Source organism: Ascidia mentula, chromosome 5 (genome assembly GCF_947561715.1).
Source record: "Ascidia mentula chromosome 5, kaAscMent1.1, whole genome shotgun sequence".
NCBI classification, from domain to species: Eukaryota; Metazoa; Chordata; class Ascidiacea; order Phlebobranchia; family Ascidiidae; genus Ascidia; species Ascidia mentula.
The window spans coordinates 6956769-6979858 of record NC_138570.1 but is presented as its reverse complement, the minus strand read 5'-3'; the positions used below and the strand labels follow the sequence as shown (position 1 = coordinate 6979858).

At 49.4% G+C, this 23090-nt stretch overlaps 1 protein-coding gene across 1 annotated transcript; it reads right to left on the bottom strand.

Annotated features, from left to right (window-relative positions):
* Positions 1 to 120: 120 nt before the first annotated feature.
* Positions 121 to 22915, bottom strand: LOC145902044 (uncharacterized). Its single transcript, XM_082989888.1, has 17 exons — positions 22783 to 22915; positions 22318 to 22713; positions 21956 to 22144; positions 21814 to 21897; positions 20806 to 20868; positions 16920 to 17187; positions 16652 to 16856; positions 15666 to 15803; positions 12428 to 12515; positions 9022 to 9189; positions 6332 to 6656; positions 5247 to 5323; positions 3498 to 3599; positions 2991 to 3112; positions 1855 to 1936; positions 1325 to 1563; positions 121 to 1162 (listed from the first exon to the last, which is right to left on the bottom strand). The coding sequence occupies exons 1-17, from the start codon at positions 22825 to 22827 to the stop codon at positions 784 to 786; spliced, it is 2970 nt and encodes a 989-aa protein (XP_082846014.1). The 5' UTR covers positions 22828 to 22915; the 3' UTR covers positions 121 to 783.
* Positions 22916 to 23090: the final 175 nt, after the last annotated feature.

Sequence of the window (23090 nt, the reverse complement as noted above, 5' to 3'; positions counted from 1 at the left end):
AAAGGAAGAGACGCATGTCTGACATATTAGAAGCCTACTTACTACAGCACCACAGCTACACCAATCAGCAAGACCGATGTGGTTCGTGCTTTCTCAGGATTGGTTCGTGCCGGGTTGTGGATCCAGGGCACTGATCATTTTTACGTGCCAAGCTTATTAACCGGGAACTGCCAAGCTTATTAACCGGGAAGAACATCAGGATTGCCAGTTACAATGAATAGAGATTATACAAGGAAGCGACAAAAGTCGGAGTTGAGGTGGCGAAACTATTTTGGCTGGGGTGGGTATAACGTATACTGAGACGCAGGATAGCACCCGGTATAAATGTCCTCGCATAAAGGTTGGGAAACTCTTCCGAATACATAAAAGCAAAAAACGATGGAACACGTCTCAAAATGGAGCGATGATAAAACGAAGCGAGGGAAAGCATTTGAACGTACGTGTGCGAGAGTGCAAGGGAATTTCAACTACACCAACACTACTTGTGACTTCCGTGCAGTACTACGCGTCGTCTGTGGTCTGTGCTGGTCGGGGGTTTACAAGAAGCGCCAACGCAACAAGAGACAGACTCCACGCGAGGGCAGCGATGGCACAGCTTTGTCGGCCCTAAAAATGTAGCACCGGCGACGCAGCCAAAGCTTAAATATCAAGTGGAAGATAGTGCGATTGAAAACGTGGAGTCTTTTCGTATAGACTCGACTTTGGAATGTAGAATAGTAAAAGCAGTAATAGTAGATTGTGTCTTTTGGCGGTACAAAATGGTCTGTTAACGAACGCAGCAACTTATTCGGCAGCAGACTGGTCATGTAGCATAGTAAAGGAGCCCCTCGCCGACAAGATGCTCCTTGCCAACGAACTACCGTTGTCGGCCGACTCGGCGTGGTGCAAATTTAGCGGTTTGTCAACTTCATCACCAGCGGATGTATCTGAAAGGGTGGATCCCCCGCTCCCTCGCTCCTCCAAATCGTCATCGCGTGATCCTCTCGCCGCGGGGCTGTTGAACATCTTTCCATCCTCGTGTTGCGGACTGCCGTTTGTTTTGATGTTGTACATGGGCAATTTTTCAGTCGACCTTCGATCGTTGTGGACTCGTTGCTGCTGCGACTCGTCCATTAATTCCATCTTGACGCTGTTTTGAATGTTTCCAATGTGGCCGTCCCTCCTGCGAAAATGTATGTTTCTTCGTATGAGGACATTGATAACCCTTATATATAGCTATTATTGATAGAGGTAATCAACTACTGCTTTTCGCATTGTTATTACATTGTGATACTTCGTATATGAAAAAAATATTCAAATTTACAAAAATCATTTGCCTACTCACCCTGGCCCATCTTCCTTATAACTGTGGTTGCTAACCGGCGAGACGCTCTGTCTTCGTGCACCCATAAGTGAAGACAGGTTGCTTACTGCCTCCGCTGGGTCCATGGCCATCGAAGCATCCGACGACAAACTGTGCGAGACGCCGCCAAATGCACCAGGCATGAAGCTGTTGTAGTTGGACATCGGGTTGGTGCCAAACATCGCTTGTGAGGCGAGCTGGGCGGCGTCACCGAAGGTCATCTGTAAATACACCGGGTACATAAAACAACGTGCTTGGGGTGCAACATCCGCAGATGCCGCTAATGATTTCCCGTGCGGAGGCAACAACGCGCCATAAGAGAACGGTGCACGTGATCCAATTTATCACGTCGTGGGGCGGCAAGACGAACGACCGACGCTTGGAACCCCGAATCCGGCGTTTACTAATAACGCCCTTTAGACACTCCTAACTGACGGGTAATTTACGAGTTTGCTGCCTATGGGAAGTTGTGCGCTGTGGGTGAAGATAGAGGCCTTACACAGATAGGTTACCTGCATCGCAGCCAGGTTCATCGGATTGCCGTAAAATCCTTGGTTGTTGTTCACTTCCATACGTCCGCGCACAGCCGGACTTCTGCGTAATGAAAGCAATGTTAGGAAAAGGTTTTCCTTTCTTTAAAACACTATGTTTCACTCTACAGCAAAAAGCATAATTACACCACGCACAAGCAGAAAGCGACATGCGGCAAAGCTTAAATTATAGTTGCATGCAAAGGTTGAAAAAAGATCATGCAGAAAAGTTAGGGTGGGGTTGTTGATCGGCGGGCGTACAATTGCGTCAGCCCGCTGGAAGAACGAATTGTTGTTTGTGTCGGGTTGTGCGTTTTGGGGTAAAAGTCGCCGTCGCATCAAATTACTGCGACTATAGGGTTGAATTTTCTGTGCTCTGCAATTCACGGAAACGTATTCATGATTCTGGCGTGCGTATGGGAAAGGTACTTAACACGGTGCAGAGAGGTAATCGGTAGAGGCTTAAATGTATGCGTAAGGATATAGGGAGGATGGTGTCTGTGCTCGGATCTGAGGCTTACTGGGCTCGAGACAAGGCGGCCGCGTCTCGCTCGTTGTACTTGCGTGGTCGTCCGCGCTTCAGGTGACGGCCCTTGCGGAACTCGCGGTCATCCACAGTCCAGTACGAGCCCATAACGTCTTCGCAGCGCTTAAAGCATTTATGCAGCGACAGGTTGGTGCGAATGGCGCTCTGCGGGCGACAGCAAGAACAAAACAAGGTGTAGAGAGGTCTTAAAAATCGATGCGGCAAAGTTGAGTGGTTGTGTTTGGCAGGGAATGAAATCTGCCACCTGTCGAGCTATTTTGGCCTCTTCCTACAAATCTGGGTCACGCCCGGGGGTTGCACCTAACCGCGGGGTTGAACACACGAGGTAAGTAAAGGGGGTAGTGTACCACACAAACTGAGATGGGGGGTTAACCGAAAACGCGACATACCAGGGATGACTTGATGTATGGCGGGTTATAGATGCAAGCACACCAAAAGCAATAAAGCAGGCGCCAACATCAACAAAACTAAGGGTGAGAGGAGAAAAAAACATTGAGCAGCGCGAGCAGAGAAACCAGCAGCAAGATCATTTGCAGCAGCGGCCCGCGCTATTCGGGGAGGGGCGGCATACCCTGAGAACCGTTGCGGCCTTCGCTTCTGATATTCGCTCTCGTCCACCGTCCACACTGCTCCCTTAACGTTTTCGACGCGCACAAAGCACTTGTGTAAGCTGAGATTGTGGCGGACCGCGTTCTATACAGAGGTAATATCGTGAATGCTAATTGCGTGGCGGTCATCCCGAACCCAAGTTAATGCAGCCACGCCGGGGTGGAGCAACCACAGCTTGTGGCCACCTGTAGAAGGAACATCCTAGCTATAATGTAAAGGGCTATCGGCTCGGGCCGTTTCTCTTGCTGAATGCAAAACAAAAATTTAGTTTTAAAAATTACTGTTCTATGGCTAAATTTATAGGCCCACGACGCGCTCACACTGTAATTTAGTGGGATGGCTCGGAAGCGGGCCTATGGAAGCCGGTAATTGTACATTTAAATCGCAGGTGGAGGCTTTGCATCAAACGTAAACTGGTTGTGGGTTTTTGTCTTCAACATTCAATACAAGCTGTGAAACGGGACCCTACCTTCCACGTGGGGGCGTTCCTGCGGAAGTAGGCGAACTTCTTCTGGAACCAGTTGTATATTTCGTTCAGGGTCATTTGGTGATCCGGCGCTTCGATGATGGCCTGAAATTAAGCAAACACAAAGCTATATAAGTATGAGGCGCGCAGTTGCCATTATGCAGTAGTGCGATGTAAAGTGTTACAAAAACAATTTACGCTCTTAATACGAAAGTAGTGGTGCATGAAATTAAGGTCAACGCCAGCCATATAAGCCCAACAATAAAACCCTGGCATCGTAAACTTTAGCCCTGCAGGTCCGCTTCTGGCCGTACAACGGAGGGCCGGGTTCGCCAACAGCGGAAGCCAGGCGGTCGAATCAATCAAAATAACAAGGAAGTGTCGTGTTTCGCTCGCGGATATTGACTCCAGTAAAAATAGTGGCGCGTATGAAGGATCGGGCGTCGGACATCGCTGCCTGTCTCCGAAGGCAAACAACACCATGCCGTTTGGAACAAAAATCCATCGATTTTCATTCGGTGATGGCGAGTTTTAATGGTTATCGGGTCAGGGGTGCGATCAAGGCGACTCGCGTTTTAAATTGCCAAGCAATATTCGTAAGCGTGACGTTCGCCGTCGAGCCCGGTCTCCGCGCGAGTCAAAGCGAAACGAGAAACAAATAAACCATCGGGCGGTTATGCTTCAACGAAACGAAACAACACAACTCGTCACCCCTTGCAACGTTACCATGTGCTCGCTTTATTGCAATACATGGAGGCAACTCCAATTACTGATATCCTTTCTCGTCCTACTTTCCGACGATGTTCTGTGTAGTTTTAGTAAATCGCATTTGTGCCAAATCCTGATTGCATTTCGCTTTTGTCGTTTAGGACGAAAACGAGTTACTGTTGCCTTTTTGTCTGCGCCAACATAGTCTATACAAAGTAACGCCGCAAAGGGGCAAGTGTACCTGTTTTGTTTTGTATCCGTTTCGCGAAACCTTGCCTCAAGACGTTTTATAGCGGCGCAGCTCTATAAAATGCCCCACGTCACGATTCAATCGTAAAAGCAGACTAAGACCAATCGACACACAAAGGGGTGAAAAATGTGTTTGTCGCCTTGTTTATAGCTCGACTGGAAAACTGTGGGCGGTACGACAACACGGGATTTTCTTAAGTCTGGGGATTATCAGTTCATTCATCTGGTGTTCTCGCCGCGTGACGCTGAACAAGCCGAGACACCTGGGCGGTTTCGTGGTACGGCGGACGCAACAGGCATTTTGATCCAAGGAAACAGGTATAACGTGACCCACATGCCGATAAGGGGTTTATCTTAATTCGCCATAGAATGTTTTCCGATAGGTGGCGCAAAGTGCACGTATGAAGCGGGTAAGTGACAAACACCAACTTGAAGCCAAAGGCCAATGAAACAGGGGGCGCAACCGGATGTTCTGGGAAATCTGGAACGTTTTCATCACACCGTGGCATCAAAGCTCATCTTTGGCCACTCAGACGCGATGTCCGGTGGCCCGAGACGCGACACAAACATGAGGTGGGGGGTTAGGGGTGAGAAAAGGGGACAAAAAGGTGTGAAGGGAGCTGTATGGCGGCGGCGTGGAATTGAGGGGAGTCCTAATCTAGGTTTTAACGGCCCCACTGCGAATGTTTATGCGGAAGAAACTAAGACACTAAACCATCCCAGATCAGGTTTCCCAGACTTTACGGCCGCATCTTCAAATTTTCACAAACACCGAGAAACCACATTTCGGTTTACCTGTCGGATGAGCGATGCGTAGGTGAACGGAGGTCTCACGTCGGCGGTGCGGTAGAATTCCTGGTTTTGCGTCAAATCTGTAGGGTACAAAAACAGTGCGTCAACGTGACTGAAGCCTTCAGCACGACGGCTGTCACTTGGGGTTTGGGGCATGACTAATTCAAGATGCCAAATTATCTTCATACGAGAGTGAGTAAGCCAGCGAGGGGTGTAAAGATAATAACTGTACACGCGGTTATTTCTAGCAGCGGCAAATTGAACGGGCTGCGTCGAGGCTTTGGGACAGGCATTTCAAGGGCGGGCCACTGCAACGAACAAGCATATATGGAATTATTTATTAATGATTCGACGAGGACAAACACATTCTGTTCCCAGGTGATTGTCGTCTTGTCCTGCGGGACTCGCCCGCTTGGAGCGCGCGCATGCCTGCTTGTTTCCATTAATGCTGGAGCCACAACGCGCGACATTTTCGCACACGACAGAGCGAATTAGGGTGAGCATGACCCGTTTTCGCCGAACGAGGACGGGGCAAAAGTTAAGAAAGCGAGCAGGCGGAAGAGTGCGGTTCCAGCGCGATGCATTATTTAGCAACGAAAACAGGCATTAATTATTGATGTGGCGAAAAACAAGAGGGGTTCCTTATTCGAGCCCAGCCACGGGACTCGCATTTGAACATCCAAAATAAGTTGGGCGGTCTTTCCCCCTGTCAGTTAGATTACTAAACACCACGAAGAAGAACAAACTATACTCGGCAACGCTTTACGTATGGGCATCGATTTATAATTCACTGAGTATGAATGCAATTCTCTGTTGTCGTGTTGTCGGATTGGCTCCGCTTCGAAAATTCGCGAGACCGCCACACGATTCCAAGCCTCTGATATTTGGTTTCGGGGCGAAAATACCAAGTTTAGAAATACCAATCTGCTGCCCACGCACGCTTGAAGACGAGGTTTATTGAATAAAACGCGCTCAATGCGACAGACACGACGCCGGCGTTGCGTTGCGTTGTGGTGATGTTTACATTCAAAGCGACGTGACATTTGCAACCCAAACGTCAGCTAGGTTTACTTACACCACAGACCCACCTGCCGATATGGGCACGCCCGCCGAATGCCTCCGTTTAGTCGGTTGCAACATGCTGCTATTGTCACGTGATCCGTTGCTCAGCGACTGATTGTTTATTGACGGCGCAAAGAGAGGCGGAGAAGAGGGAACGGAAGAGGTGGCTGGGAACAACGACGTCGGGAAGACGGAAAGGTGCTGACTCGAGATGGGACTTGATGGAAGACTCAGCGGATTGGACACCCGGGATGAGATGGAACCCGTCGCGGCGCTTGGGACCGGAAAGCCGAGCGCCATCGAGTGTTGGATTCCGGTACTGCCACTGCCTCCGGACATGTTATTATTCACCTGTAACACACAAAAAGCGTATTGTGGCGCGACATTTCAGTTTGTGTGCCAAAGCAAGTTAAAGCGACAGTAAAATTTTACGGCGCGCTTAAGACTGCGTATAAGCAAACGGACTTGGAAGCATCTGCAATTCGGACAAGCTCGGACGGCCGAGTTATCCATTGTTGTGTCCCTGAATTCCGGCGCCCTGACGTCAGCAGTCTTGTTCTTTTGAAGCACTTGCGAGGTGTTTGGTTATTGCATTCCCGTGCGCCATAGCAGTTGAGGGATTCGGGGAGATGTAAAAGACCTTCCACGGCCTCGCGGCGCGCTTTTAACTCAACTCCCCACTCGACAGTGCAAACAGTTTATTTTGATGCAGGGAGCGCCACTTTCTGTGACTTATTTTCGGCCAAGCGACGAATTAATTATTCAAGGCCCAGGCAAAACGTATAGGATCAAAGCGCTCATCCTTCGAGAATCCCAAATCGCGAAGGCGTTTCCAGTTCTGTGTTTGTGTGGTGTACACGATATTTCCATTTGCCAATGCGCCCGTGTCGTCGCGATGTACGATGCGTGTTACGCGAATTCATCGCGCCGGTGCATCATGCAGCCGTAAGCCGGCGTTTGCGCTTTGATGTGCTGAGAACGGACAAGCTGTTGCGCGCTAGGCGAGGGGATATGATTCACAAACGTACACAAACAAACATGCGTGTCCTCTCTGCTCCTATCTCGCCTCGGCATGTAGGTTACAGGGGCTTTTTTAGTCGTCTATACAGCATTATACATATTCAATGCGCTTTTCCAAAATGAGGACAAAAACTTTAAAAGTGGTATGATTACCTTGCGCCGGTTTTCACACACAACATGTTATTGGAACAATAACTTTGCACAACGTGTCAACGTAAGTGTCGGTAGCATGCTGTGGAGCCACTTAATTGGTATTTGTTACATTTAAGGGGTCATGTCATATAGATTAATTGTAATCAACTCTCATCATCACACCACAGCAACGTTTGTTTCTCAATTGCATCAAGGTTGGTAGGCAACATAAATTTGCTATACCGTTGATGCCGAGTTCCTACATAAACGCGTTGCTTGAGGGGGACGCTTGTGCTTCAGTTGCGGCGATAGACAACAGTGCTCACAGAGTGGCTGCAAAGAAAAGAACGGCATTCCGAGACATCGGCCTGCGACAAATTAGTTGTTGTCCCAGCTTTCGCAGTTGCGGAGGGGTCAAGTTGTCGGGGTCTCGGAACAAAAGGCGCGCCGACGTCGACTGGGCACAAAAGGCGTTTGCGAGGCCGAGGGCGTGTTGCTCGCGCCGCTGTTTACCGCTTCTTGTTGACGTTGTTTAGAGCTCTCCACGCTCGAGCACGCTTACCTAACAATAGTTGTTGAGCAGCAGCGAAAGGGTCTCGAAACAAGGAAAGTTTTGGGACGCGGCGCTGTGTTTAACTCTTCACGGCATCGTCTGAAAGTCAAGAACTTTGCTGACGGGCCATGCCACGCCGCGCGGGCATACATCGATGGGAAAAAGGAGGCAAAATAATCCTTCCGCCTGATGCGCTCTCGGCAGGAAGATCGGCATGTGGCGCTATTATCAACGCTGATGAAGAGGGGGGAAGGCGAGGATTTGGCTGCACTAAAAAGCAACTTGCCTGTCGCTTTGATGTCGACAGACAGAGCCTGAGAGCGCGGCCCGGTTTCAAAGGAGTTTGTTTGCCTTGACTTTATCGCTCTGATCCCGACACCCCAGCGCCACCAGCTCTGTGTTTTCACTTCGCCGAGCACTCCAGGGTCGCAAGTCCTTTGGCATTGAATCCACAACGCGTTAATGGCGCAAGAAGGGCGGGGGGAAATGATTGCGAGTTGATTACGGGGATCGAATCTCTCGCGCACCGGCGGAAGAGCTTATGAGGCGCAATCGAATTACCACCGAGGAAGCCGGCACTTAACGCAAGGTTGCGGATCGCGAGGAATGTTTAAACGGGGCTCAGATCGGCAAGGTGGAAAATCCACGCTGATTTAAAGTCGTCACAAACAACACCAGCGGTTGACGCGGGAGTGACCTGTTGCATTAAACGGTTGTCTCTCGACGAAGCACCGCGTTAAGTTGTTATTTGTCGACCACTCGTAAATCTAAACAAGGGTCGTGCGCGTTGGCCCGACAGGTGCTGCTTTTTTTGCCCAACATCGACCTGCTTGCCATCCCACAGAGGGCACGATTGAAATTCTGGCATCGTCATGATTACAAGTGGTTCGCGACGAGATATGAGAGAAACATTTCGTGAATAGCCGCGAGCTTGTGTTGTCTTTATCCCCTCGGCCAAGCAATGCAAACATAGCTGAAGCAAAACGATGCTCATTGACGCGTTTGGCCCACCTGCCCGCCGCTGGACGAATTTCCGTTGCTTCTCGCGGCCTCCGACTTTCCGCTCATGGACGCGTAGTGTTCCGCGGCAACGCTGTCACGTGACTCCGTACGACCGTCCCTTCCGTCCATGTGGAGATGGGCCATCATGGCTTCAAGTCGTTCGCGTTCCTGATTGGCCTGTGGGAGCAGAAAAAATGTGTACTTCATTGGAAGTTTTACGACGGTAGTTCCAAACAAGGAACCTATTGAATCAACACAAAAAGCCGAGTAAAAATTCCGCAGCCCGATTCCGGGAGCCTCCATTCCCGCTTCGCAAACACACTTTAATGGCAAGTCGCCTATTGTCGCGCCGAGCCTGGTAAATATTTTATAAACGTCGTATAACATTTTCCAGTGAGCATGCCGTCCTACACAACTTTTGACAAGACTTCTGCCTGCACTAATTCGTTAGTGCTGCCATTCACCGACGCACAGCAAGACACTGTGCTTGCCTTGTGCAAATATGAAAGTTTTCGGAAAAACAGAAAATGCGATTGACCCAGAAGATTTGTTTTCGCTCGGTAAAGATCGGCTTCGGCGCAACGCGATTCCAGACGAATGTCAACCCGTTGTAACAGGGCATCGGATTTCTGCTGCGATATGTTTATGTGACATTACGGTTTAGATCGTTTCAAATTGCGTCCCGGGCGCGGCACGCACAAACATCCGTATGATTACGATGTCGCGGGTGTAGGCGCTGTTATTGCGAATGTTAGCGCGGAGGGCAGTGAGAATTCCGGAAGAGGATCTCTGTTTGCCGTCTCGCCGCAACATAAAGTTGTCATTGACATACATGTAAACTACAATTGCAACACGCTGACCCGCTTTAATTCGACCTAATAAATGCGCACTTTACATGTTGTGCTGATCGTAATTTTCTCTGGTGATCACGGCCTCGCTGCTGATGATACGAAAAAATGGCGTTTGTTTCTAGGTCGCTGAAGGTTTAGTGGTTTAAGCACAAAACACCCCTCACGCGGCATGTGAAAACCTGCTGCTAGCCTCGCCAGGGATCGGGTTTCGCGCATCAACGCCTTGAGCACCGCTGCGCTAACCGTCTGGGGCGGGCATTGACAGCCGTGACCGTAGCCTGGCCGCGGGTAATTGAAAATGCGCAACGAGCTGCGGCTGGGAATCGCCGGGCAACAAACAAACTGCTCAGTTAGGCAGCCAAGTGCGGACAACCGGCCGGCGGTAACCGAACACGACGGAGTGGAGGAGACAACAGCTTTTTGCGCCTTAAAAGCGTCGCGTTTCCAAATGCATCCGAATTAAGCGGCGAATTCGCGCCCCTTGCCGCACTTAAGCATTCAGTCAACGATTGCCAAACATACCACCGGCGGTTTTTGCTTTCGCGGTTAATTTGCCTTACGTGCGTCAACACACAGATGAGCTGCTCTATTGGAAGCGGTATACGGGCTCCCGCAGAGGACAAACACGTTTGAAGCGAAACGGCCGAGTCGTAAAAGCGGTTGTACCCAAGACGAAGACAGTGTAATCGCATTTCGCGCAACATCCAATTTCGGTGGGAGGGCGGGGTAACGAGGAGATATAAAAAGTCGGAGCGCCTAAATAAAAACCGCATTACGCATCCCGAAGCTCTTTTATATTTCAGAGTGCGGAGTGCATCCGCCTGCGCCGAGGTTAGAAAACAAATACCAGCTCTCCCTATTCCGAACGCGCGCGGGATTGCGATCGTAAAAAACGGCAAATCGCGACTTCAATAGGCCCAGATCCGGTCGAGAAATAAAATTACAACAGCGCAAGCGCGTTTTCATTATTGCGGCACGGACCTTTCCTAAATAATAGCACGCGGGTAAACAAAGCACTGGCCCTTTCACGAGCCACCGTTGCACCACAATGCGAGGTGGGGTCGTTTAAGCCTCATAGGCCCCCGCCGCCACAATAGGAGCACATTTACTGTTGTTTACCGTTGCAAACAAAAATTCACTTCGCGCAAACATTGGAATGCCGGGCGGTCGTTAAGGGCCCCGAAATGACCTTCTCAGAATGCGCCGTAACTACGGCGTTTTCGCTTTACAGCGGGAACTCCGGGTCGACGCACCTGCGTTCGGCCCGTTTTCTTGCTGTGATGTTAAAGGAAAGGCAAGCGCGCCGGTATAATCGTTTACAATAAACATCATGGAGAATGTGAGGAAGCGATCGTAACAATTTAAGCGCGTCACCGATCTTAATGGTGGACGAGGCTTCCTCGCGCCACCCATCATTACTTGTCAGCTGTGAGACGAGCTAAACACCAGCCCGACGCAACCGCCACACTGCACCATACCCGTGATTATTGTTGATGCCGCGAGCATCAGATTACGCGATCATTCTAACGAGAAACCCTGAAGGAAAGGCAACAATCGTTGATGCCATTTCGAGTTCTGTGGAAACCTGGTGGTGCTGAAGGTCACGTCGAAGATGCCGCGCACGATGACAAGATTGCGCGTCGGGCGTAATAACAGCCCCGGAGTTGAGTGAGCGGAAAATGCTGAGAAAAATCACCCGGTCGCATGAATTAATTGTAACTAGCGATGTGGTATTAGAAAGGGTCGGGTTTTGGGCAAAAGTCCCAACTTTATATTCTTGATTATGGGAATTGATCGCTTGCGATAATTTCCTGGTTATCTAAGATTTGCCAATTAGAACTTGCTCGGTTGTAATTTCGCGCAAAGCTCTTCAAAAAGTGCATTTTCGGTGTTACCTTTAAGCTCTAAAGCGTTACCACTGTTGCGCGAACTGAGCATATCGAGTTCAAGGCACGAACTTCCGAATTACGCCGAGGGCAACAAGGAATTTCGCATCTGAAATTTCAGATGTTTCCCTCACGCCCCAAACACCGGCGCAAAGGTTACCGAGGCAACGTACGTTGTTGATCTTCCGCCGCCTGCACGACCCGGAGCGTGTTTGGGTGCGGAAAATGCACTCATGCCCGTTTCCCATTCCCGTTAACTCTCGCAAGTCAATGCGGCTTTAATTCCGTTAACTCGCGCAGGTGCAACGCAAGCAATCAGCTCGGGCGATTTCGTTACACGGAAGATTTATAGGTGCTGCAGCGATACAACATGACTTGACAAGCGAAGAAACACAAACGCGTTTTTCGGTCATGCGCAAGATTCGTCATGGTTCCCAATCGAAGGTGTGTGCGACATTAAGCGGTGCACGTCAAAGTATTCTCGAACATCCGGCAGGTAATTATATCCCACCTGTCCGAGCCGAGGATGGGAGGAAAGCAAAAAAAAATACCGAGCCAAATATAACGCCCATTTACGATCTTAACCCGAAACCAAGCGATGATTAAAGCCTTTAGTCCGAAAAAGGGCCGTTCAAATCATTAGCTAGTTATTCGATCAGATGTTACACAACAAGGTACCTGCTTTTCCAGTTGTTCGACAACTTGCATCTGCACTCTACACTGCGCCGTGCTCTTATCGTCCAGGCGATGGCAGCTGTTCAAGTGTCTGCAAGGACAAAACAACACGTCACGTCATCACGAAGGGGGAAAAACAAGGCAATTTCAAAGAGGGCGAGAATTATTCGCCTCTATCGGCGCTGGCGCGCAGTTGGCTCACGTTATCGGCTCCGCGATCGATAAGGCGTGCATAAAGTAACAATAACAAGCGCCGCGGTGACAGACGACGCTTTGCTGTTGATGTTTACTCACACACCACCCGCTCGCAAGTCTAATTGGGGAGCGCCGTCGCTTCGGTTTCAGGCACCGCCGAAGATGGCCGCGTAAGATAAGGCTGTCGCGTCTCGCCGGCCCGATAACGCGTAACAGCTTCGATCGCTCTACAGTGTCGACTGGCCAGAGTATTTCTGTGCATTTATTCACAATACCAAACACTACTAAAAGCTAAGGCGCAACTAACATGTTAATCATCTTGATATACGGTCGCCGCAAATAGATTTGGGTGGCAAAAGGGAAAATAATCGTGACGGCGCTTGGTTCGTTTTCGGGTCGCGGGCGGATTATCGTTTAATTGCCTTTCAATACATGTACACATTCCCACAGCGAGTGCGACAGGCGTCATCCGTATAAGGTGTGTCTGATTACCAACAAATTACAGTTTACGTTCGCACATCAAACGACGTACGGATGTTCGCCTAATTGTGCCCTTGCGCAGCGGTAAGCCTGTTTGACGGAGGCGCAATGCGACAGCAATTACCCGAGGCGCGGTCGACGCCAATTCCAAGCCGATACGGATAAGATGTAACAGAAGCGAGGCGGTGATTGCGTGGTCGGAACGAGAGAAAACAGGAAAATCCTCTGCTGTGAGGCTTGTTTTGACTGTGACGCACACGGCGCACTGAAAGGACGGATTCACAGCGGTGCATCGGAAAGAGTTGAACTTCAGCGGAGGTTTGATAAGCCGATTGCAACCGTTGCCGTTCCCCAAAGCGCTGTGTACGCCCACTAAGCGGCTAAGCCTGTCTATCACTGACGTTTAGCAACGGATCAAAGATAATTACTTGTGAAATATGGCGGGCCACAATGCAAGCAAGAAAACAATACATGTTTTGAATTGTAACAATGTGCAATATTTTTGAAAAACGCACTAAAATTAAATAGTCATATTTCGCCACAGTTTCCTTACGGGTGAACCAGGGGCGCAGCCCTCTGTCCTACGTGTGAACCAGGGGCGCAGCCCTCTGTCTTACGTGTGAAATCATGATGGCGGAACCCCAAAAAGACAAAGGATCGACGACGATTTTACGCACTTCGATCATATTGTAAACAAATCAACACGTGCCAGAATGAAGTCAGCGGGAAGTAAGCTTTGAAGTCTCCACGACAGTTTATTGCTGTTTAGGGACTGTTGCGCCTCAGCCAAGACGCAGCAGGGATTCGTCAATTCCCCGTTATACTGGTGACAACCCCGAGGTCAAATTTTACTCCCGCTGTGTCGAGTTGCGACATGTTTTCTTGCTTTTTAATGCTGATTTAATTGCGACAATTCGCTTAACTGATGGCGTATCGTCGAAATTATCCCGTCTTCCCATCTCAGTTTGTCATCAGGCGGCGCCCAATATCTGCTGTGCGAAATGCGAAGCGGAGAAAAGGAACCTCGTATCGCACCGAGGCCAAAAATGCCACCGATGTCGAATAGGGTCCTACTGATACACGTAATCGGGCACCGCCTGACATGTATCCTGCCTGCAAAGTCCAAATTGGCGCTTCCTGGCCTAGAAATAACCGGTCATCAGAATACGAATCGGGTATCGCGCGAACCATCACTCGATCCCCGGGTTCGAGCGTGGGGATGCATGCTAAGCTCAGCGGTTGAAGTACCTCCCAGGGACTACCGGGGTGAGCCAGAGTCTCGGGATCAATTATCGTCCTACATTCGCACTTACGGCATCGGTCGTGGGAATGTTGTAGCGCACGAGCCTAATAGCGTTTAATGACTAGGCCACCATTAGCTGCGCCAAAACGGCACAGAACGCGGTTTGCGTTGCTGTAAACTTCAGGTCAGCAAAACACGGGTGCGCGATTCCAAGACTTCGAAGCGCCTGCTGGCCGCGTTGTTGTCAAGCGATACTTGCAATTACAAGCAAGGCGTAATTTACGTGTGTTTACAATGCGGCCACTTAACATTGGGCGACTAGCGGCACTTGACAGGCGCGATAAAACCTCGATATTTGTCGGCTCGCCAGGTAGTCATTATTGTTCGAAAGATCGGTAACTTGTGAGCGAACGCCAACTTAAAGCGCGCGTCAGTCGTATGCTGGATGCACATGCCGGTTGAACTTAGGAAACCGATCAGACTAACTGAGTTGCGGTGACCGGTAGCACTGATACGTGAGTGGTTTCGTTTGACACAAACCACACGACACTTTATCAGAACAACTGAAAACGGCGTACATACGAGATAAAGTCGACACACTGAGTGCTGGCTTGCACTGGAGCATGCGCGTGTATCGTATGCTGTGCTGTTGGGCAAAAAGAAAAACATGCTATACATATTTAAATCAGAAATATATCACAAAATTTCGCAATGTCACCGCAATTAGAAAGAGCAAAAAATACACTTTATCCCATCGCGGAAATGTTAATATTTAGATAAACGACTCAAAATAAGCAGATTTGGCAACAAACACCTGCGAAATACCTCCCGAAGCCAGCCGAGCCCCAGCGAACGTCGCAATTAAACTTTAACTCGTAAGCAAGGACGCTCAATTTCGATGCAAATGCCAACAACGCGAACAAGAATGTTGGTCGAAGTAAAATGTTCCCATAGCACTTATTTGTGTACTGCAAGGCGGAAACTGACACGAAAATTAATCACCAGTTGCCTGGAGACGCACAAAACACTTAAACCACCCTTAAACGTGACATCTTGACAAGCTGACAAAGGATTTTGTTTTTTAAAGCTAAGTCAGAAATTCGTTTGGGGTAAAACACCACAAAATCGTTGCTTCATTTGCGCTTGTAACCGCGCGATAGTTGACTATCCGAAGAGTTGATCGGCTTTTATGGCGCTGGTGTGTACGTGAGTTCGACAAAGTTTAATCCGTCAATCCCGACGCGGGCGATATCTTTATCAAGGTAGGTGATGGACTTTGCCCACCTGACAAGCGCTCTGGTTAGAAACATTTTCAACACTCACCGAGCGAAAGCGGAAACGTCAGCGCACTCCACGTCGCATCCGGGCCACTTGCACACGCCGTGGGCGAAGAGAGTTTGCGCCGAGGTTTGTGTTCGCGACTCCGGCGTACTTTCTCTCGATCCGCGGGCATTTGAACTCCTGTGGAAAGCGGCAAGACGGTATTAGTTGTAATCTCTCAAGCCAGATCTAAACGCGGGTACAAAGTCTAAATGTCAGGGGTGGGACGTTCGGAGCACTCAAAGTGCCAGGAGAGCCACAAGGGTTCATAAAAGAACAAAAAAATTAACGTAATTGGCGATGGGTTCACATTTTGTACAGTGCAATGTACAACAAGCATTGAGATAGTCGTATGATGACCGTACAGACGCCAACCTTTTATCGAAAGATTTTTACTAAGCCAAATGACAAGAATGCTCCTTTTTGTACATGGCCATGCTGTCAGTTAATTCACTTTTCGTGCCACGTGCGGGTTGGTTTGACGCGCAAAAACAGAAGGGCGCGGCAGCTCGGTGCATTTTTCATTCCTGTGCAGGAAAATGGTTTGTTGTTCAGATCAGATTACTACAAGCTCGTGAGCGCGTCGAAGGCGGCCCACAGTAAACACGAGTGGCGGCAATATATCACGATCCGGCCGCATGGAAGCAAACAAACAGGAGCGACCGACAATCGTTGCCGTACTTGCTGTGCTGGAACTCTCTATTCAAATGAGACACGCTTACAAGCAAAATGCGCTCTATCCGTTTTGGGGCTTTTCAAAATTAGATGCATAAACCTGGGATACTCGTTATTTGATCTAGTCAAGTAGCGCTCGCTTGTGCATCCGCCCTAACCCGCGTGGTTCCAAAATAGGGCGTTTTACGCAACTGCAACCTTTCAATTAACGAAAAAACACAGCCATCCACCAGGCAGGACCACCACCCTTGCGGAAACAAGCCCAGGCACTTAATTGTTGCAATTACGCCTGTCAGCCGACAATTCCCACATACCTTCGCTCATTATCTGCGAAGTCGCCGTTGACAGATTCCCTCCGATCCTCATTGCGTTCCCGGTTTTTGGCAGTGGTCGAGTAGCTCTTCTCCGTCACGCCGTTTCCAGGCAACGGGACGGTGCTGGCTTCTTCTTTGCGTGATGACGTCACGTTTTCAGCCACGTGTTTCAAGAGAAGGTTCTGTATTTCAGCCGGGCTCATATCTGGGAGAATGATGACGCGTTTTACATGCTTGGCTGCTTTGCCGGGCTAAGCATGTAACCAACCTTGACCCAACTGGTGCTGGTGGCGTTGACTTTGAGCCAAGGCGACCGCTGCAGCCAATCCCTGCTGTTGTAAAGCCGCCGCCGCCGCTTGTTGCTGCTGCTGTTGCTGTTGTTGCTGCTGTATCTGCTGTAGGTGCATCAGCTGCTGAAGTGCAAGTTGTTGCTGCATCTGGTGCTGGTCTTGCTTGTTCATCTTTCCACTCATCGTGTCGCCATCGCTTCTCGACGCGTTGGATGCTTGCTTCTGTTGTTGTTTTGCCGCCGCCAACTGAAAAATAAACACGCACTTTTACACCACGCGGAAAGCACGTTGCGTCTCAATGCGCGATAGAATTTCATTAAAATCCGAAATCGACGTTTGAAGTTGAAAGCCGACTATTTTGGTATCTTGTTGACTTAATCTTACGGGCAAAAGATCCACAGCGACGCTGCGGCAACTTGAGACAATCTCAATCATGCTTCCTCGGCCGTACTTCCGTAAAACGCGGAGCCAGCGGTTCACGGTCACGACATTATTTACCAGACCCACCAATAAAAACAAAATGACAGACTATATAAGAGTGGGGCCGATACCTGGCCTGGTTATTCACCTTTTATGATACAAAATATTTTAGCAATTGTAACGAAGTCAAACCAAGTCTTAAAAATTACCAGAGATTTAAACGCACCGATCAACCCAATTAAGTACAGTGGGGGTACTACAGGAGAGCACCACAATTTTTCGCCAATATTTACGGAAAATACTTGAAAGGTAACTTTCTCACGACGTCCGAGTGTATCAAAAACTCGCTACAGGCGCGAGCGACCGCCATACTTTCTGGTGAAGTCGGAAATGCGCGCTTAAGTGGAAAGGATGCCACTGATGGGCTTAGTTGGAAAGGCATTATGGAGGCGAAGAAGCGGCGAGTGGCCGTCTCCGATTATTGTCTCAAGCATGAGGAGTTGGCGACGGCAATTAACAGTGAACGCGCGTGCTTTAAGTGCGACAATTGTTGTTAGGAAGGCTGCCACAGCGCGGTTCTCCATTGTGCTACGTTCCCAGCATCACTAACGGAAACAATTAGGCGCCCGATGACGAAGTGCCGTAAGCGCATTGAGGACACCGGTGTAGACAACTAACAATTGTGACATTTGCTTGTGTGGATGCGCATGTGGGCCTTGAGCGTGCACTAATAATCCCGCTTCACAGCAATAACGCGTGTGTCGGTAGCAATACATGTAGTAGCTGAGATTCATCCCGTGTGTTTGTTGCGACAACCCGACTAGCGATAAACAAACACCGCTTCGTCCAGCTCGCTCTCGAATTGCGCGGGCAATGAAAATAAACAGGGCAAAACAAACAGCACAAATCAACGCGTGACACAGACCCTGGCCTCATACATTGTGAAGCCCAAAAGCGGTTGAGGCAACAATCCAGCATTCTCCCTCGCTATAACCCGTCATTTGGACGCGTTTTCGCGAACAAACGCGCTCGCCGCCCCCTCGCATCACGTTCGATGCCTCGATTCCCATCTCTTGCCGGCAGCAGACGCGCCCAGTAGATATAATCTGCCTCTGCCATCTTCACAACCGTCGCAGTGCACGGCGCTACCGTGCGTGAAAGACATTACGTGGCCTCATCGCTGTTCGGCCCAGGGAAAACCGCAACGCACCTGTAATCGCCGTTTGATTAAAACCTCCACGTGAGTGTAAAGGACGAACGACCTGCGGAAGAGCATTTTGCTCGAGGAAGGGCGGTCCGGACGCTTATTAAGAACGTCGCATCGTTATTTACAAATACACGCGTCCGACACATAAGGAATGTAATTTCCTGCTCGTTCACCACCCACCACGGTGGGAGCGCGAAACCGGGTTTGGTCTGCGGACTGTTTGCAGATCAGCTCCAGCGATGAAAAGCGCATCGTTGTCAGGCGACAGGCCCGCGGGAGCGCCCAGACTTTATGAATCACTTTGGGAGCAAGTCGACCGGGCCATGTTGAACTTGTTTGGAGGGAAAAGTGAACCGCCCCCTAACTCGCAGCACGCGCGCCGTTGGCGAAGCGAAACGGGAGCAGACACGCTCGTTGTAGGGGTCATCACTTGTTTTGTTTATTTTACGCATTGCGAAAACCCTCGACGGCGGAAAAACATAACAACATCGGTGCACTTGAGAAGGATGAAATTGCTTATTAAAAAATTGTCGCCACGCTGAGAATCAAATATAGCGCTATATAAAAACTAATTTGGCATCTTTTGTAATTTCATTTTTGTGTTGCAAATTGAAAAATGCCAGACGTTGTTGGCAATAAGCCAAAGATACCAAAAAAGTACCGGATTTCGCCAAAGTTTACTACGCCTTAAATAATTACCACAAATGGCCAATATGTTCGATAAAACGATGGGTCCACTTGCGGCGAGTATTTAATAGCGCGGGGGTTCTGTCTAAGCGTCGCGTTGGCCTTGAGACAACACCTGCAGGAGGAAAGGCAAGTCGTCCTTCATAACAGGCATTAAAAACCGGTTTCCGACCGCGGCTTCCCCACGGGCGCAACATGGTGGCGGCAAAAGTGACCGAACACCAAACAAAAATCATGTCCAAACAAGAAACATGCGATTACGGGTATTTAGGTGTCTAAAACCAGCGCCCAAGCGGTATTTCATATAGCAAATGATGGCATGTAAGTTGACATCGGATTCCGGGGATTCATGTCGTGCAATCCCGAAGTTGCATGCGCTACAGCGCAATCGTATGGAACGATTCCAGGTCAAGCTTATAGGTTTATAATGAATAATTAATAATATGTGAAATAGGAGAGACCTATTGCAGGAATCACTAAATCACTAAATTTTCCGGGTTGCAAAAAATGGCGAAGAACTGGGGTAAGGCGCGACAATGCTCCCAAGCGGTATCTTCGACGGAGCGTGACTAAAATGCGGCATGGCCTTGGCGCTTTGTTTGTCCAAGGCAGCTATGTCCACTTCAAAGCAAACTGGGGCATGGCAAAGAGCGTCGGTTCTGGTGCAACGCGACGCGCCGGCCTGCCCTTGATTATAAGAGCTCTGACAGCTGAGGTCAGAGGTCTGGCCAGTTGCCTGGGTTAAGTGGAACTGACCAAGATAAACAAGAATCGCATAGCGGGGCTGGGGCTGGGGCTTCCAGCGTAACTTGAGGTCAAGTCTCACCACGGCGCCTTGTAAAGGCACAGACGTAACTCCGGGAGGTCAAACGCGCAATCGCAAAGACAAAGCGCCGCGTTTTGTCACGGCGTGCGTATCTCGATCGATAATCGTTGTTTGTGAAAGCGAGCAAGATCGATATACACGAGGGTATTTTAGCTGTCAACGAGTAAAGGCCCAACTAAACTTGTGTTGTCGCTCAAAACCGCAGGTTATTGCGAAGAAAACACCCTGGCAATCGGCAACACAGTTGCTGTTTCGCTGTATCAACTTCGACCGTGTCAAAAGGTGACCGACCCAGGGGTCGTTGGGGCTCCAAGGGGGTATAGTCGGGTTTGGGCAAGCGGGGATATGGGGTGTGACCGCGCGGGACGCCTGTGAAGTCAGGGGCCGAGATCGATGGGGCGTCTTATCGTTTATGGCTACAACAGCACGGCCAGGGATTACTGGTCATCGACGCGGCGCAAAGGCAGACGATACCAAACACCGCAGAGATGAGAAGTTGATCGAAGGTGAGTCGGTTTTCGCACGCGGCCTACAAGGCCACGGCCTCCGCCATTTATCAATAACAACTAACTATCCTCGTGAGAGGGTCATCTATGTTTTCTATAGGCCGAAAACAAAATCCATATGACCGAAAACAGGTAAAGCAAAAGCGCCGGAATCCCGAACTGTATAAATTAGTTACGATTGCCTTTAAAACCTCATCAACCATTAACTATCCACCCACCTGAATTTGAAAGTCCTGAATCTGCTTCTGTTGTTGTCTGTAGAACTCTTGGATCTGGGCTTGCTGAAAAAGTAGAAAAAAAATTACTTTTACATTCAGAGACGTTTGTTGTTGTATGTGAATTATGATATGAGCCGATGGTTACAAAACTACAACATCACACTGCTTCGCTACTGACGTCAAAAAGCGTTATGTGTTTGCGAGATTCCAAACCCCTCCCTCGGCTTATCAAAACAAGGCCCAAAGCCCGCTTCTATAGGTGCTGTGGTTGGGTCTAATACGCTGTGCCGACAAAGGCGAATTGGTCGAAACGGTTGCAATTGGCTGCGAGTTTAAAGGCGGAAATGGCCACTTTCACGAGACGAGGCGATAAAACGCACTCCCACGTGTAAACCAAACAACAAGCAGGGTGGTTGGGCTCATTGCCTTGATCCCTCAAAAAAACATGGCGCCGCGAGATTTATGCGTGGTGGCTCGCACCGACTGATAGCAACCGAATACAAAACCCCACGATCGTTTCCCACTCAAACCCTTGTGCGCGCATCATTGCAACCGAGAACTGCTCTGGCAAATAAAACGAAGTTCTAGTGCAGCGACTGGACGACTGTGGGTTCCGTAATTAGCGGCCAGCTCGATCACGGTGACAGCTAGGTCCATTAACCTGCCCCGGTCGCTAAAGCAGCCGTGACAGCAACGAGAATTTGTTTGAAAGATGTGAAAACAGGTTGCGGTAAACGTAAGCCCACGTGCTATTGGCACATGCGAGTTTAGGCATTTTGACTGCCTCACACGATTCTTCCTGTTTACTGCAGTGCTAAAGGAAGCGCTGTTGCAGGCTTCGGCGTTGTCTGCGCGGGTGGCTGTACAGGCATGTTGCGATGTACGCTATTCCACACGACAATCTATGGAAGATTTTTCGCCTACTATGCATAATATGCATATACTGGTTTAAATTCGCCGTCGATCGCGTGCCCTGTAGCCATATTAAGGACGATTCTGTCCGCCTACCTGGTGCGCTGTCATGGCTTGTTGCTGCATGAACGCTTGAAGTTGCTGCGGCGACAAAACTTGCTGCGTTAATAGTTGTTGCATCTACAATTGCCACAGAGATTTAGAAAAATGGTTTTAGCTTTTGTTCGTGTTGTTTTACCTGTTGAGGCAGAAGCCCGTGGTGAGCTGGAAGACCGCCGGCTGCCATGGCCATGGCCATAGCATTTTTGTTTATAGCAGATGAAGAGGAATCATCATCGGGGCTTGATGGCGATCCCCCGCTCTGCTGGCTCTCATGCTGCTTGAGGCTGGAGGCGTGATGCTGGTGCAGAAATGCCAATTGCATCGCCTGCCAACAAAAGAGATTGCGATAAGTCGCCGCGCGCTCATTTGCGAGGTGCGCATGAATAATTAAACCGCGCGTGACTTTTGCCTGTCTCAATAGGCTAAAAAACGGCCCGCCGGAAAGGGAGGCAAATGGCAAAGGAAGAAAACAAAGCGGCCATCAAGTGAAAAGCTTGCCTGTCGTTGCCAATTCGCGACGTCGAAAAGACTGAGATCGAAGGGCCCTTGCCTCTTGTCGGCTTTGGAATGATGACCGACTCCGCTTCTTTCCGATGGATAATCCGCTGATAACCTCGGCGTTTTTACTCGAGTCGAGTAGGTTGGTGAGTGAAGGTGTCGTTTGCTGCTGTTGTTGTTGTTGCTGTTCTCACTGATCGCGTCCAATTTGTCGTCAACAAGGTCCCTCGAACGCCTTCGCTTCAGTTCCGTTTGAGCTAAATTGCCCTCGCCGCGCGATGCAAAGCCTACTACTCGATCACTCTCAACAGCTGTATCAGGACTGTGCATTATAAAAGCACAGCAACAACATATCACAGTGCCCAAACCTAGGTTCGTAAACACGCTCGAACAGTTCTGTTAAAAAAAAACAGTTTAAATTTTATTCTTGCGTCGTATGAACGCGTCACGACATGACAAGCTTACTATGTCTGTTCCAGGCAGTGGCAACTGGCAAGCTGCCAACGACATTCAATCCTTCCGTTGCCAATGCGCATTTGCAAGTCCCTTCAAGGATAAGATGCTAACTAGGTGTCACCGAGAACTGCAACTTTACTTCCCTGATACAGCAACGCCAAAAAACAAATAAGGCTTGTTCCTCGTTGGGCAACGAAGCTGACTCGCTCAATTCTGTTACGCTCGCTGTATTTGATTGAAATGCCATGAGCATTTGCAACAAAGCCGAACCTAATCGAACGAAAAGTGCGCGATTCCGCAGCAGATAAGCGGGCCAT

Coding starts and splice junctions, on each gene's coding strand:
- LOC145902044 (XM_082989888.1), bottom strand. CDS start 22,827: ATGTCGTTGGCAGCTTGCCAGTTGCCACTGCCTGGAACAGACATA. Junction 21,898..21,955: donor ACGGGCTTCTGCCTCAACAG/GTAAAACAACAC, acceptor TGGCAATTGTAG/ATGCAACAACTATTAACGCA. Junction 20,869..21,813: donor AAGCCATGACAGCGCACCAG/GTAGGCGGACAG, acceptor CTACTTTTTCAG/CAAGCCCAGATCCAAGAGTT.